The sequence below is a fragment of the Agelaius phoeniceus genome, chromosome 5 (genome assembly GCF_051311805.1).
Source record: "Agelaius phoeniceus isolate bAgePho1 chromosome 5, bAgePho1.hap1, whole genome shotgun sequence".
Taxonomy (NCBI): Eukaryota; Metazoa; Chordata; class Aves; order Passeriformes; family Icteridae; genus Agelaius; species Agelaius phoeniceus.
In genome coordinates, this window is record NC_135269.1 from 48,143,082 (window position 1) to 48,160,581 (window position 17,500).

Below are 17,500 nucleotides of genomic sequence, written 5' to 3' on the forward strand. Positions count from 1 at the left end.
AAACTGCATAAAACTGGTCAGTATATATTGTCAGTGTGGAGGCATGATTATGTATTCTTGTTCTCTAGTTATGAACAGCTTACAAATACCACCCAGTTTATTCTCAGCTCTTTTTAATGTCATAGAACCAGGAAGATTCAAAAGGTTATTGTTATGGTAGACACTCTACATGTATACCAAAGTGGGAAGAGAAGGAATGCAGTAGTTTCATCTTTTAAAATTATTCTTTCCTACTGAAAAGCCGGATTCTGTACTGTGTGTAGTTTCACACCTACATTTATTTTTGAAAGGAGGATCTTACAGAAAGATTCTCCATTAAACGTTTAATTACACATCTTTCAATAAGCCAGAGAGACTTGTCTTATGGAACAGTTCCATTCTCAGATCTGTCACTTAAAATATGATGTGATTTTGGATTAATTGCTTAAAGGTGGTGGCTTGTTTCCTCTGTCTGTAACAAAGAAGTAATTCCTACCTACCTTAAACCAGCTCTGAATATGACTAATATATGTGATTTTGTGACTCTCCTCAAAATCACTAAAAACTAAGGGAAGGATTTGTTGCAGTTTTCATTCTCAGTACCTGACTTTCAAAATAGAAGGAACTAGGAATAAAAATAGTGTGTCTTTGCTGGTTGTACTTGGTGAGATTGGTCAACACTTCTTGAAAATATGTATACAGTTTTTTAAAGCTTCTGAAAAATGCAAAAGCTTATTGCAGGTGCAGGCTACCTGTCCATTTGGCCATTAAGAATATGATTTTATAGGTAACAAGTATATATAGATTTTTGTGATTCCTGTTATCAATTAGTTCACAGGGACAATCGATGAGTGTTTACCTGGCAAGCCCCTTTACAGCTAAAGCTGAATTTTTGATGTACAACAAAAAAGTGGTGTTAAATGTACAGCCTTAGTCTCCACTATTTCTCTATTAAATTGATCTGGGATAGACCCAGACTTTTTATTCTTCAAAGAAGCTCTGTTTTCATTTTTTCACCCATGTTCATCTATCTAATTTCCAATATCAATGTTTTCATTCCAAGCCATAGCTTTTCTTTAATTTGTATATTCACATGCAGAAATAAAGCAATTTACAGTTGTTCTTGCCTGAAGTGCCATTTAGATGTGTTAAAAATTGTTCTTTAGATATCTGGAATTTTTTTTAGCAAGATTTGCAAGCTAATCCAAAAAATGGGGGATAGCCTGCAACAAAAACAAGAGGAACTTCAAAATATAATGGACCCTCCATCTGGATCCATCATGGGGCCAACAGATTTATGTGTTCTTCAGAGGCTGTCCCACCCATTGTGTTTTGTAGGATTGCATACCCAGTCATCTTCATGGCAGTTAGGAGTTCAGGGTCTTTGAGGATGCCAAACAACAAAGAGGTTGCGGTTATAAATTGTGTTTCACTTTGTCACTTTAATTTTTCATGAGAGGTTTAACCAAGAATTTTGGGGAGTCTGTGGCCTGCTGAAAGGAACAAACCTATCTCTTCACTGGGTCGATCTACCTGAACAGATTCTAGATACATTGAGAGATTTCTATGAAAAAGAGTCAGAGATTGCCCCTCTGCTACACTTTTGTAAAATTAGATCAGAAATCTTGGAAAACACAGACATTAAATCAAAGAAATGTACCGAATGCATATAATTGGTCATAAAATAGCAGGTTTCAGATAGTCTTCCAGCCCAGATAGCACACTAGCATTATGCCAATAAGAAATAAAGCACAGTCTGGTGTATCACTGTGAAATGTACCAATTTATATTACCTAATGACAATTAGAGAAATCTATTTGCTTAATGTGTTCTGCTGATGTAAATTTCAAGCAGTTTTCAAAATGCCTTGTCCTTTATCTGTGGGAAAGAATATATGTATCAGGTATGATACACATGTATGTATCAATCAATGAAATTCTTATAAAGGTAATATTATCTACATAAATCTGTATTTTTAATAATGGTCTTGACTGGCAGTTTTTTTCATGCTTCTGTCTATGATCCTGAAAAACAGATATATTAGTTCTCTAGCTTATACAGATGAACTGTTGAAAATTACAGGAAAAACAAATTTTGTCAGAAAAGCCATTAAAATGTATTGCAAAGCAGGCATGTCTCCATGTATGAGAGCATGTACACAGTTAGGTAAATTCAGAGCAGATACTACAAAAGCTAACACAAATATGCCTGGTGGAGGGGAGTCTGTATTTCAGACTGAGCAATACAGGACTCTTGTGGTACTGTGAGTCTTGTTAAACTCCTTACAGGCTGGAGTCTTTAGCACAGAGTATGAACAAATCAGTGCTAGTTTCAGAGTTAGATTTTCACTGAGTTTAGATCAAAATATTCATATTATAATAGTAAGCATGTTAGTGTTAGCAAAGTTCTTTCAGGGTTTAAAGGTTAAGGGTAATAGTTTAATTATGAAAGCATCTGTCTTCCTCTCTGCCTTCTTATATCTGTGTGACCTGTGGTAGTTGAATAGCATCACTGAGATAAAATTGTTACAAGCAGACGAATTCAGATCTCAGGTAAACAGAGGAAATTCTTGATGACTTTCAAGGAAATTGAATAGTGACTCTAGTCAGTGAATTTCATTCTTTGCTCATGCATCCCAAAGTTGTAAAGATCTGTTTGTCTTGCCTTTAGTACTTGCTAAACTCAATGCTAAACATTATTGTATAGGTATGTGGTGTTTCCAGTGCTACAAAACTAGATGTTACAAAGCGTAACAACCAAAATTAATCATCTGACATTTAGGTGTCTACTCAGAGTGAGTCTGCACTCCACAGAGAGAGGAAGGCACATCCACAGTGTGGGCTTAGTTCCATGTTAAAATAAATCCCTAAATTAAATCAGATATACTGCCCTCAGGATTTCTTTATTCTGTTGATAATGGAAGGAGTACAGGGATAGATGAGCTTAAATTCCTCCCCACAAGTTTCTGATTGGAAATCTGGTTTGTCTTTTCCATTTGTATTTTAGAGCAAAACCTTTAGAATTTTTATTCTTAAAATTCATTTGATGTTTGCCAAAAGATTATCAGACTTTTATTAAAGACTGATATGTTTACTTTCAGACTCTTAATTGGTCAGTGATTTAAGACCATAGTTTATGCTGTGATGAATTGTGTGAAAGTGGTATTCTGTGTAATATTATATGAGGTAATTTCTTCAAAAAGTAAATTTCAGTGAATTTGTGTTTCTTTTTTCCTCTGTTTCATTTATATAAAGTCTTTTGGTTTAACCAAGAATTTTGGTAATTCAAGTAATAGAAACATTAGAAGAGTTTTTCCTCCTAAAATTGGCTCATTATTGAATTTATTATTAATAATATTATTTTTGCTTATTTACAGAAGACTGGAATGTCCCACAACATCTCACAAAGCAGTATTTATATGCCAGCTGCTATTATATACAGAAAATGTATTTGAATTGTGCTAGACAAGCGTGTGGCTGCTTTTTTTTGGGTGGAAAGCCTGGCTTGCTGACAGCTGTTTGACTGTGTCCTGGGTAGCTGGAGCAATGGTCTCACGTTGTGTGCCTGCCACAGGCTCTTCCATAGGACTTTTCTCTCCCACATACACAATCAAACGTACTGGCTGGGTCTTTCCCACTCACATGTATATTGCTGAGGTGGGTGTGTGGCTGTTTGTGCATTTGCAGACACTTGATCTCACTGTATAACAAGTGGAAAATAAAGCCATGTCCAAAAGAGCACCTACACAAAAATTCATTCTTAGAGTTTAGTGGAAAAACTAATTATCTAATGCCAAGGTTTCCCAGCTTTCACTTTTCAGTTAGGAATGCTGAGAACACGATTCTCTCTGCAGAGACCAGGTGACTCTGGTGGCAGAGGTGGCAGTCCTTGCTGTGTACTCTGATATGTCCATGATGGTTTTATTCCTGTATAAATCAGATCTTCTTAAAAGACTAGCTGAGCAAGAATTTTTTTCTTCTACTGAAGTGATTTATTATGCAAAAAAAAATTTTAGGCTAAGTTTCTTTATTGTGGAAAACATTTACTTCTTAAAGATACTTATTTTTCTGTCTGCCTTAATCATATCCTTTGAAACAGTCTAATAGATTTTTCTATTCGTAACATTATGACACTTGATAAGATGATTGATTATGAAGTGTTGAGAGCCCTGCCATGTGATCATTTATTTTTAAATACACATTTCTGCTAGCCCATGCTTAAATTTCTTGCAGGAATATATAAGAGATGCGAAACATAAAGCTTGAGCCTGATCGAAACTGATGCCTCTGGAAATAGAGTGCCACAGTACTGTGGCTTTAAAATAACAGATTCTGACTGGAACTGGAACTTTACAGTGATAAATACTATGTAAAAAATTATGGTCCATCTTTGGTACAAAATAAAAAAGATGTATTGCTGTGGTGCAGGCAAAGTAAAACGTGTTTGACAATGATATCTTTCTTTCCCTGTGCAGGTGCCTGTGTCAGTGGCCATGATGACTCCCCAGGTGATCACCCCTCAGCAAATGCAGCAGATTCTCCAGCAGCAAGTGTTGTCCCCGCAGCAGCTTCAAGCACTTCTCCAGCAGCAGCAAGCAGTTATGTTGCAGCAGGTAATGTGTGTTACCTGCTTTGGACTGTTAGCACAGGGCATTCACACAAATGCCAACCAGATTTTATGGGTCTTATTTTGTAATATTTCATTGCTCTTTACACCAAAAAGAATGAAAATAAACATGAAACTTCTCAGTCTCCAAATTTATTTTTTTTTTCAATTGCAGAAGTGTGAAATCGCACTTTGAAACATTCAATATTATGTTAAAACCAGCAACAGCAGCAGTGGCAGATGCATTACAAATACCAAACAAATTGATGTTTAAATTTTCAAGCACTTAGGCACATTTTAATTGTAGACCTGCCAAAGGAAGTGCAAATAGAGTTGTAGATAATTGTTGCTTTAAAATTCATAACATTGTAGTGCTCCCTTTAGTTACATAAATGGTATGCAGTTTATGAAATTTCAGCTTAACAGCTTGTTTTATCAAGGGAAAAGGTTTTCTGTTTTGTTTTTTTACATACTAAAAATTTGTCCCAGACAAGGCTAAAAAGGAGGAGGAGGTTGCTGTTTCCTTAGCACAAAATCTGTCAGCTAATTGCAAAATAGGTGAACTTGTTATTCATACAATAATGATAGTGTCAGTGATCAGTGCCTTGGTGTAACGCAGTGGATTTTTGGGTGCATGCTTAATTGTCATACAGAAAATGATGTGTCTGTTTGTCATAGTCATAGCTCAGTCACTGAAATGTATGTTTAAACATTTTAATATCCAGTACCATGATTGTTACAGGCAATTCACCTTCAGTTGGGAATCCAGCATCCTGCTAAGCAGATTGACAGATTAATTACTTTTTTCCCCTCAGAAGCAGACAGTTTTGTTTGGCCTTAGTGACTTGTAGGTTTCTTGCGAGTGGATGAGTGCAGCTTCAGATTTGTTATATAGGACATGTAAGGAACTTAGGTATAGTTATTTGAGGAGTTAATTTGGCTCTTGCATTCCCTTTAGAATACAGATTTTCTATACCCTTCTGTTTAGGATATTTTGGAATCTGCATTGGAAAATTTCAGAACCGCCTTGGAAAAAAATGTATGTAGATCTGCCTCTTCAAATCACATTTTTTGTTATGAGGTGATACTTAATGGCTACGCTACCATATGCCAATCTAGAAGAGTTTAGGAGATTTATAATACTTGAAACTTTTGCCTTTATTTATTAAAGTCAAAATGGTTTATTCAGCAACAACTACAAGAGTTTTACAAGAAACAGCAAGAGCAGTTACATCTTCAGCTTTTGCAGCAGCAGCAGCAACAGCAGCAGCAACAGCAACAACAGCAGCAACAACAGCAACAACAGCAGCAGCAGCAACAGCAACAACAGCAGCAGCAGCAGCAGCAACAACAGCAGCAGCAGCATCCAGGAAAGCAAGCAAAAGAGGTAGGAGCTAAGACTCTAAGCTGATACGCTCTAGTCTGAGCTGTAAGAAGCTTGGGAAAGGCAAGACCAGTTTAGATCTTTTGCTATAGCAAGGATGCAGCTATCAAAGATTTGTTCTTATATTTTTACTGGGCTTAATAGCAGTGCTGGTATAATTCTCCTGCTTCCCTTTCTGAGGCCCAGGATTTGAGCAGTCTAGTCCTGCTGTCGTCTAATGTCCGCTAATGAATCTGAGTGTGCAAAGAACAAACTGTGGTGGACTCTGGACTGATTATCTTGTATTCACAGGCAATCTGTGTTGGGAAGGAGCCTTACTTTACTCAGTGGCACAGCTCAGAGAGCATGCAAATTTAGTCCATGGCTGAAAAAGAGCGATTGAGCACAGATTTCAAAGTCATAGGCCCCTGATTAATGAACTGCTACTGTAGGTTTGAAGTGGCGAGTAGAAAGTTACAGTTTGATGTGCTCATAAATCAACCTGACAAGTGGGTTTCTCAGGCCTAGCTTGCACTTGTCAGCAAACTGCATCAAATATAAACAGAATACAAACAAAACATGTTGAAGTAGTTAAATTGATCAGCAGGTATCCTAGACGTTGTCTTCAAGCTGCCCATTATGCAAACGTCGAGGAAGCAGTTGTGACCTCCTGAGGCTTTGTTTCTGTTTGGATTTGTGAATAGAATTTCAGACAGCCATCAACTACAGAATAGAAATTGCTCCCTTATTTCTCCGGAGGCTCTGGGCAATCCACATGACTTGCTCCATTATGCAGTCTGTTTTCCAGTGAGCGCATCAGAAGTTTCTCTTTTCCCCAAACTAGAAAGGAAAGGTCTTCCACAGCAGCTTGTCTTTTTCTGAAGTGTGACTGCCTTCTCATACCCTCCTGAGTCTTTGTAGACTCAAGTTTGTCTTGAAATGCCTCACAAAACTGGAACCTGTACTTTTGCTCTGTAATAGGGCATTTCGTTGCCTTGAATGCCATGCTCCTTGTAATATATTCCAGCATGAAAAGAGAGTGAGCTAACAGGCCGGGGAAAGGAAGGCTACATCCCAGTTTACTAATAGATCACTGGAGACCATGTTCATGGGCCACTGCAGACCAAACTTAGTCAATTGGAAAAACAAGAGTGCCTTCAAATCACAGGCTGCTGTAAAAAGTTATACATTTAGCATAGATAAATTTGTTATCATCTGCCATGAGCTGAGCTTTTTTTTTTATTCGGAACAGCTGTTATAGACTTTTTCTTGACCCTTTTCTTTAGTGTGTCGTTAAGTGTATCTTGCCATTTCCCCTAAAACCTAATAGCTTAAATGAATATAATAGAAAATTTCAAGCACTTTCACTGCCTGAGTATTCTACAAATAGCATTATTATTTAATAAATGAGTTTAAAAAGAAAGAAGCTGATTTTATGGTTTTGGCTTTCTAGCCTTCACTGCACACATTACTTTTTGCTGCATTTGCTTTTTCTTTTTTTCCCCCCATTCTCTTTGTAGCAGCAGCAGCAGCAGCAGCAGTTGGCAGCCCAGCAGCTTGTCTTCCAGCAGCAGCTCCTCCAGATGCAACAACTTCAGCAGCAGCAACATCTGCTGAACCTTCAGCGTCAGGGACTCATTTCCATCCCACCTGGCCAGTCTGCTCTTCCTGTCCAGTCTCTGCCACAAGGTATTTCAGTAATACATGATTGGAGAAATTTCTAAATTCACAACTTTTTAACCATTCCATTTGCATCTGAACTTCAGAAGTTTCCCATTATGACACTGAAGCATACTTTGTAATTGAAACTTTATTATCCATATTACCTAATTTTCTGAATGCTGATAAATTTTGTAGCATATACTTTTGGAAAAATAAAGACAGCTTTTTAGTGTTTTTTCCTAAATGAAAGGTGCATATTTATTGAGCTTGTGTGCTGAAAACAATTTCTAATAGCAGCACAATTCAAGCATCGTTGCTTTTTTCTGAGGAATCACTGAAATCTGATTTAGTGAAATGTCATTTCATTTAATATAAACAAACAGGTAAAAAATACATTCGACAGTGATATTAAAGCCATTCAAAAGCTCACTTTCTTTTCTTTTTCTTCTAAGAAAATAAAGTCTTTGGCATTGAAAAGCACTTTGAATCATCAAGTTATGACAAGTGAATTTAGGGACAAGCCTTTAGGATTTATTTTCTTTTCTATTCCTTTGTATTAAATAGGTTAAATAGAACAACAAGTTTTGAAGGTGGTGTTTCCAATAGTAATGAACTTTGACTGACAAATAACTGTAAAGTCTTTTTGAAAAAAAAAATTCCTTTTGTCACTTTGATCAGGATTTCTCAATGATGAAAATGACCTCAAACTCTACTGCTTGAAAGAAAATAGGGCACACAATTTTGAAACATAAATTAGCGTGGAGATAAATGCTGCTTACATTTTAAGATAAGGTCAGTCTTCCCATCTAGGGGACTCTGTCTATAACCTGTGAGGTATGTGTCTCTGTTTGTTTTACCATAGAGAGTTGAGCTAAGTGTCTGTCATAAAAATTATACAATAATCTGATTTCTGATACCCCAGTCCTGAAATGAGCATTGTTTAGGCTATGTTCATGACAGGTAACATTATTTTTAATGGGTGTTTATGCATGTAACTTGTTCCTCCTTTGATTTCCTTTGAAATAAAAGCCTCAGAAATCAGATGAGCAAAAGCAGAGTACACAGCATATAGACAATGATCTAAAAAACCCGCAAAACCCCAAACCAAAACAAACAAAAAATAAACCAAAACAATGAGAAAATCAGAGATTACAAAAAAGTGTATTAATTTCATTGTGTATAAAAGCTATGACACAAGCATTTCTAAAGTCATGAAAGCTACAAGGAAAACGAGTCCTACTGCACCAAATAGAACAGCAGTGGGGAGACAAGTTGATTCATAAATCTGGAGATGAGAGACTGGTAATGCTTGTTTTTGTAGGATTGGCTTGGACCAGAGTCAAAAAAAGCATGAAACACAGCTTCCCTCTGAACTGCTTTACCTTTTGCAATCTCCTCTTGTGCCATCTGTTGCTAGAGGAATTCCTCAGGTTTTCCCTCACATTAAGCTATCCCCATAGATTTCCCTCAGCACTCTTACCCAATTGCATTGATATTCATTTTTTAATGCAACACTCATTCATCTGCTAGTATAAAAACAGAGAAAAAAACCCATTTTTAATAGTCCTTAGGAATAAACAGTTCTTTTAAAGAGCTTTCTTTTACTCAAAGAATTAAGTCCAGCTGAACTCACAACAAAAAAGATTGGTAATAAAGAAATAAGAAATTACAAAATTTTATAGTTAAAATATATATGGATATATAGCCATCCATGTAACTATATATTCATATACAGTTACAACGTATTTGTGTTTGTAAGTTATTGGTCATAAAGAGTCCTATAAACCACAAATTATTATTAGCAAAGTGTGAAAACATGCATCTTACAAGTACATCTGTGAGGTTTGCATATTTAAACAGTATTTTCTTCAAGTATTATTTCTGCCTTTAAAGAACAGGAGTGTTTCCCATATTTTTTTCATGGTCAGGTATCACAAATAAGATGCAATAGGTGTTTTAGCATCTATTTTGTGACCAGGTCTTCACTATGCTGTATCCAAACCCAGTGATTTGCTGTGAGTTATTTCCATGTATTGTTGTATTGATGCTAATTAAATGCAAAGAACTGTAAATCACAGCAGTAAAAAGCCCCAGACAAACTAAACAAACAAAAAACGACCAAAACCCCAAGTCTTGATTGGTCCATGTTGGAAAAGGAAAAATGGATGGTTTTTATAAGTGATGGTTTTATTAAACATTTATTGAAACATAAAAATAGAGTAGGTAGAAGTTAAAAGAGTTACAAAAGTAATATTAAAATCCCCAAATTCTTGGTGTTTGTAAATTTCATAGGAAATCAGTATTTGACCTTTTTATTATAGTTCATAATTTTTATTCCACTCTTGGTCCTCTTTTTGATCCTTTCCCCTTAAATATATTGTGGGGAGGGCATTTTAAGGGTTGTCACAGGCAACGAAACTTTAAAACTTACCCTACTTTTACATCCAGACTGAAATGTCTGTCAGCCTTTTCACAAGCCTCTAGTAAAAAGAGAGTTGGACTTTTTTAGACACAGAAACCACAAAATTGCCATAATTTACAATTAATTACAAATCCGCTTATTAACTTTATACTTTTTAAGTCCCTGCCCGTAATCCTTTTATCCTAAAAGGCAGCCTTTCAGCGTCCTCTGAAGAAGTGATGAAGTTAACCAGCCTGAGCCTAGAAATTTCTTCCTGCTTTAGAAAAGCCCTAGGTGAGCTAGGGCAGGACCAGATGGGCAGGACATCCCTGCCCATGGAGAGGCCATGGCTGCAGCTGCTCCCAGCCCTCCTGTGTTCACTCGGCTTGTGGGGCAGCTCTTACTCAGCTCACACAGCACCCAAAGTTTGATGATCTCAAATTAAATTCCTCTCACTAGAAGACATGGTATCTGATTGCCGAAACAGATGTTTTTATTCTTGGGTTTGGTTTTTTTTTTCAGTACAGAATTAGTTTATTTTTGTAACAGTGGGAGGAAGACTTTAAAGTAAATAATGTACTTTGTTTATCATGCCACCTAAATGAATACATTATTTCATTTTGATTTGTGATTACATTTGCAGGTAACTGTTATTTACAACACTAAAGTGGGTTTTTTGCAGTGTTGCTGGAACATACCTCATGAACTCAGCAGTAATTACTTACCTTCATTAAACAATTACAACCAGTATTACCATCACTCCCATCTCTAATGCAATAAATTAGAGCCTGGCTTCTTTGCTAGCTTCCTAAAAAGCAAGGGTTTTTTTTATACAAATATGGTATAAAGTCCAGTTTTAGGTCTCGCAATCAACTCTTTTTTACTTTTTCCTTATCTGAGTTTGCCAATGGATGTTGGTATCTAAGGTAAAGATGCAGGACTCAAAACAGTAATCTAAAAATGAGCTGGTTCATAATTAAAAAAAAAATCCCCACCATCCACTTTGTTTAATACTTCCTCCAGAAATTAATATTTCTGTAAATAACTACTAATCTATTTTAATAGTTTTGAATACTTCATGGTGAGATAGCTACTGAGAAGAATTAAAGAACTTTCTGTGCTTTTTTCATAATTTTTTTGTTGAATCTCATTCAGTAGTCTGAGTTTATATGTTCTCAAAATAAAACATTATCTAATAAATAGATTTGCCTAACAGAAAAAAACAGTCTTTATACTTTTCTACTGTATCTTATTAACCCGAATGAACAGATGCTTTCTAGTACTTTTCAGGACCAGAAATGTGAGCTCTTTAATTAAAAAAAAAAAAAAAAAGCACAATATTTTGATTGAAACAGCATCAGCATTTTGAATCTTTTGCATTCCAGTACATCTAGATACCATGACCATGTTACCTAATTTTGGTTGTTTAGATGAAATAGAGAAGACAGATTTTGAGATACCTCTGGAACAAACCATGTCAGCCTCAAGAACCTGGCTTTGAAATCACGAGATCTCTGGGCCTCATATTCTTTTCTGCATTTAATCAGTATTTTTCAAAAGTGATATGTCAAACTTACAAGGTCTGGCACTGACAGAACTTGTATATATTTCTGATGAGCTATTCATCTTTCAAAATCTGGTTTCCTATCTTAGCTGCATCTTCAGTGCCAAGATAAGAGAATGCTCACAGCCCTTCTCTTGCCTGTGTTTTGAAGTCTTTACTTCAGGCAGAAGCATATTGTGTTGTAGGTTTCCATGACTTCATGCAAACTTGAGCCAGACAACCGTAACACATACGTATGAATACATTCAACATGCTTTTTGTGACCAAGGATGAATCCTGGAAACTACAAGTTCCCAGGCTGCAAGTGGAGTAGAGAGCAATTTTAAGCTCTCTTTTGTTTTATGGTTATGAATTTATGGATTTATGACTTTATGAATTTATGTTTTACTACATGTTGATTGTGCTGGTAAAACAGCATCAGCTTTATTGTTGGCATTAATCCATTAATAACAGTGAGCTCATTATATGAAACTCTTTATTTTGTTATATTAGTGGGGCTCTCTTTCATTTTATAGCTGGCTTAAGTCCTGCTGAGATTCAGCAGTTATGGAAAGAAGTGACTGGAGTTCACAGTATGGAAGACAATGGCATTAAACATGGAGGGCTAGACCTCACTACTAACAATTCCTCCTCTACTACCTCCTCCACCACTTCCAAAGCATCACCACCAATAACTCATCATTCCATAGTGAATGGACAGTCTTCAGTTCTAAATGCAAGGCGAGACAGGTAATTCTGATGGGATTTCAACTGTGCTTTTCATTTGACATGAAGCGGTTGTGTAACATCTTAAGTCACGTGATTTCCAATCAAAAAAATAGCACTTTATAGAGGTTACTTAAGACATCTGGAACCTGATCTTCCAGAATTGTTTATCAGTAGGGCATAATTTTCAGTAATGATGTCTAACTGTGCAGACACAACAAAATTACCTGCATGTGGTTTTATAACTCATGAACTTATGGTAGTTTGGGTAAAAGTTAATCACAGAGTCAAGTGGGCTGGTGTAGGGGTGTAAATGCTCATTTGTGGGCACTTTTTGTAGGTGCATAGTTTCATTCATGTTTAACACACCTGGCAGTCAGGCCCTTACTGTTGAATCACACTCCTGGTTTCATTGACAAAGTATATCTATATGAGTTGTCAAGGCTGTAATTCAGTGCAAAGAGTCTATATTAAAAGTGCTTCAAAACAGTATATTAAAACATCTCTCATGTTGTTTATTTCTTGTGAAAAGAACCACTAAATTTTCTGTCTTTTATGCATGACAGTAATGAAGTTGACATATTTCCTATAAATTTTCCATGTTGTTAGTGTAATACAGTGGAATTCCATCATATGGATGAAATTAAAATAATTTTTAGACACGTTGGCAGATATTATTTACTGTTCCTTAATTTCAAGTAATGGTTTAAATACAAGAGTATGTAATATCTGTAACACTTACCATTAAATATATTACTGTAGTGAGATATACTACATCTCAATATAAGATGAAATTTAATTGTATGTATATAACCTAAATTGGAAGTAATTGTTTTTTCAAAAAATTTTCCATTTAATTATTTTAATATTTAGGAGACTATGATTTAAGTCTCTCTCATGCTCATATGACTGTGAGAGCAGTTTTCAATCATTATTTTGTATTATTTAAAAATCTCAAAACCTTTGTAGTAGTACTTTTAGTTAGTATCACTTTTTTGTTTATATCTCACAGAATGGTTCTTTGCTTCAGTATGTCACCTACATCCATGGAATAATTCCCTGAATTTCTTTGATAACTCATCATGGATGAAACAATTGCAGAGGTTCCAGAAAAAGGCATGTAGTACAGCTAGGGATATTTATGAAGCCACATAGTTAATGAAAGCAATGCTTGTGAACAAAAATATTTATTAATGGAAGCAACTTTATTTTTATACACATTGAACAGAAAATTCAAATATTATTTTGAACATTCACAATATTCAGAAATTCTGACTGTCAGTCTTCAATATTTATACTCAGAATTGATCATTTCTGAGTGTATTTTTTATTTATAGGTAAATGTTACACCAAGGTCATATGGCATAATTAGCATATGGTATTATACAGTCATCTTATTTTTTCATCCTTTATTAACAGTCATCTTTGGCTCTATTTCTTCTCTAATTGGAACATCATCTAGCCTTGGCAGTTGAACTATTCAATAGAACGATTAAATTTTTCTGACTGCTCTGAGCTAAATTGACCTGTTTTGACCTGTTTGTCACTGATCGTAACCTGACAGGCGCTAGCAGCCTCCAACGATTATGGCTTTTGAGATGAATCTGATGCCTTATTCTTTTGCTACAGCTCGTCACATGAGGAGACTGGGGCCTCCCATACTCTCTATGGTCATGGAGTTTGCAAATGGCCTGGCTGTGAAAGCGTTTGTGAAGATTTTGGACAATTTTTAAAGTAGGTGGATTTTTATTTGTTGGTACAAAATGGTTCAAGGCAAGGGGAAGTGAAAGACGGCAAACAAAGTTTTACTGTAAACCATATCAGAGATTTTTTTTGTGTGTATTTCATGCAACTGGATAATCGAGGCTATCGGCAGAGGGTCAAATTGTTATCCTTTCTTTCATGTCGAACACTTTTGCAGGCCTTTCAATAGCACAGTGTTTAATCCTCTTATTATCCTTTACTGAAATGGAGCCTCAGAAAATTTGAAGAGATGCTTTAGATTTTATATTGGATAGTAGGAGTATGAAAAAGCACATTTTAAATTCTGACAGTTTGTGTGAAGTGGGAATTACTGTGTATAGTATAAATAAAAAAGCACAAAGGCCTAAGCATGACCATTTAACTCTTACTTGCTAATCTATTTTTGCTTTTATTCTTGCATGTGCACAAGATACATAAAAAACCCACAGTGTACAGGTGGGTTTGCACCTTTCAGGAATGAAAAGTGATGTCATTGCTTTTTCAGCATTTGGTTTAGCCAGCTATTTTCTAAATCTTAGCATTTAGGAAGTGACACAGCTTTTCCTTTTCATCTGCAGCTTCAGACTGCAATGGGTTTCTGCAATTTTTCCTTTTTATTTATTTCAAAGTATTTACTAGTATTTCTGTGTTCATTTGAATTTTCAACAACAGCACTGATTTGCTACCTATGTACATTATGGACTGGTCTTTGTTAGAAGAGCCATACCCATTTGGCATGCAATAGATCTTAATGGAAAGCTACAGATAGGCTTATATAGATGAGTAACTTCGGGGGCTGAGACTCTTATGTTGTCATGGTGCAGCTAACAGGGTGAATGAACTGTTTCATGCTTCATCAACAATTAAGTTAATTAGCTCATTTGAAATTGCACTGCTTTGTTGCCAGGATGTTGGCAGCAACATCAAAAGATGTGTTTACAAATGGCAAACTACAGGGTATATAACAGAAGCACCTTAACAGCAGACCATACCCGCTCAGTATTACAATAACTTTTATAATAGAATTATGGCAATACTATTCATAAAGTATTTGCAATGCTTTCTCTGTCTTTCAGTTTTAAATTAAGTAACTTACACTGACTTGCAAATTGTATGTAGGTATCACTCCTGACAAATTTTTGTTTATTAGTGTATTAAGTAGAATGTCAAAACAATGGCTTATTATTAAAGAAAACTGTATAGGATTTAAAAGAACCTGATTTACATAAGTTTGTATTAAAAGGAAAATGAAATCTCCCAAATTCAATGTAGTGTTCTAAGTATTATTAATAATAAGAATTTAAACTCATTTAGCTTAAGCATTTTCCTTTTCAAGAAAAACTACGTTTCCTGAATACGTCCATCCATCTAGCCTATAGTGATGCTAATTCTTTGGGCAGACTTTGCACATCCATTATGTCAGGTCTCTTGTTATAATCCATGATCAGTAAAACCATTTTGATTAAGGCAGTGTAGTGCCAGGTTTACAGATGCTCTTGCTTTCCTCAACCAAATAACCCTGGAAAATGTGGAAGTGACACATAACATCTTGATAATTCTGGTACAGAAGCAATCAGGGTTTACAGCAGTGTCATGGCTTTTTGTCCTATACATCAGCACAAGCTGTCCTAGAATATTATGTTATTTCTTCTTTTCACTCAAGTCTGTTTACTGTGCCCTTAAAACAAATAAGAAGTCATGATGCTGAATAGGAGAGTTTGTTTATGAAATAGAAATATTTCTTCATTTTATACTAGCGTTAAGATGGAAATCAATACATAACCTTGCATTAGATCTTTTAGTACCTTTTCATGTTCACGCTAATGCAAAATCCCCATTACAATTAAAAAACATTTTCTTTCAATTAAATATCAACTTTTAGTCCAAAGATTGACCATTTTTCCAACCCATTAACTTTATAGGGGATGACAGGACTAATGGCTGTAGTTTTCAAGGCTTTGCTCTTAGTCTAATCTTTTTTGCAATGTTTCAGGTTCTCTGACTTGAAACAATATGATACCTGTGTTAAGAGAGTTAATGCAAGTATATTGTACCAAAATGAAATATTAATAAGGTACTCTATCCCAGTCTAGTAGTCTGTATTTCTGTAATATGCTTATGACAACTTTGAAGAGTGCCTGGTTTATGAAGTGACCTGCAACTTCTGCTCAGAAAATAGTTTACCTAGAAGCCTGATGTAAAAGAAGAAAAACAAGCAGAGGCTCCAAGAAAGAGGATTAGGACAGAAAAGACCGGTTTGGCTTCACTTGGCTAATCAGGGAAATGATTTAGGGTGAAGTGACAAATAACTTTCAACAAATGACTTAAAGCTACAAAAAGCCACTTTCACCCTCACCATTTTTTTTAAATCCAACTGGAATTGTTTATATTTTTAAAGTACGTTGAGGACATTCCAATTAGCTACAGTTCTTTTCAGGTATTCTGAATGGCTCAAGAAGTTTCACATTAAGTGAAACTATATTAATGCTAGGAAACATATGCAATGGTTTAAGAAAGTACAGTGAATCTTCTTCACGGTAAATTTCTGTATTTATAACAAAACCTAAACCCATATGCTTTCTTTGGTATCCCTCAACTACAGACACAAAAACCCATGGTTTATATTTCTGTCTTTGTAAGGTGGTATTAACTTATAGGTGCTCATGCATGCAAGATCACTTTGACTACTGAGTAAAAACAGCTTTTGGCTTAAAAAATGCTTCAACATTTAAAGACAAATCAGAAAATGTCATTACATAGCTAGAAAAAAAGATGACAAGACTTGAAGAAAATTTTGGGCCCTGACATGATTCAATAAGTGTCAAAATGCTTATGAAAACTTGGAACTTTGCTGTGAAACAAGTGCTGACAGAAACTAACCATTTTCAGGTCTCTAAGTAAGGAAACCAATAGATCTCTCGAAGCATTTAACATTATTCTTCATGATAGTTTTTTAAATGTCAGAATGCAATAACATATAACAAAACTTTAGGGTATTTTGTCTGCAAAATTAATTATCATTCCACCAGTCCTAAGTCAGCTTGAGTAGGAAGGATTTGAGTTATTGTGCTTAAACCAGAAGGTTTACAATACAACATTCCAGCCAGCAGACAAGTGTTCTTTAACCTGCATGTGGCGGACGCCAGCAAACACAACACAGGCTGCAGTACAAAGATTGGTAATGTTTTCATCTGTAGAGACAAGGGAAAAGAAATCATGACAGACAGGATAGGCCAGCTTTCCAGTTTATATATGGGGCATGTTTAAAAGTCTACAAAGAATAGTGACCAAGCATCATGGTCAGGATGACAGAAAAAAACAATGTTAAGACATAACTTAATTAAATATAATTAGTGCCATATAAAAAATGCTGGTTCTTTTTTTTCTCCCTCTTTCAGCTGTGAAGTGATACACAACATTATGTACTTTCCTACCTAGAGTGCATTGTTGGGTTTTTTTGGTCTGTAAAATGATGACC

General features: G+C 35.5%; 1 protein-coding gene across 12 annotated transcripts in view; it reads left to right on the forward strand.

Moving 5' to 3' along the window:
• The window catches only part of FOXP2 (forkhead box P2), a 405,984-nt gene that overhangs the window by 338,744 nt on the left and 49,740 nt on the right, over positions 1–17,500 (forward strand). For 7 of the 12 annotated variants that reach the window (XM_077178951.1, XM_077178952.1, XM_077178953.1 and 4 more), the window contains 5 exons: positions 4,454–4,591; positions 5,774–5,971; positions 7,468–7,636; positions 12,090–12,303; positions 13,909–14,013. In XM_077178951.1, coding sequence (XP_077035066.1) covers positions 4,454–4,591; positions 5,774–5,971; positions 7,468–7,636; positions 12,090–12,303; positions 13,909–14,013 — 824 coding nt within the window. Of the gene's footprint in view, positions 1–4,453; positions 4,592–5,572; positions 5,624–5,773; positions 5,972–7,467; positions 7,637–12,089; positions 12,304–13,908; positions 14,014–17,500 lie in introns of all 12 variants that reach the window. The other 5 variants (XM_077178958.1, XM_077178957.1, XM_077178959.1 and 2 more) reach the window with 5 other exon arrangements.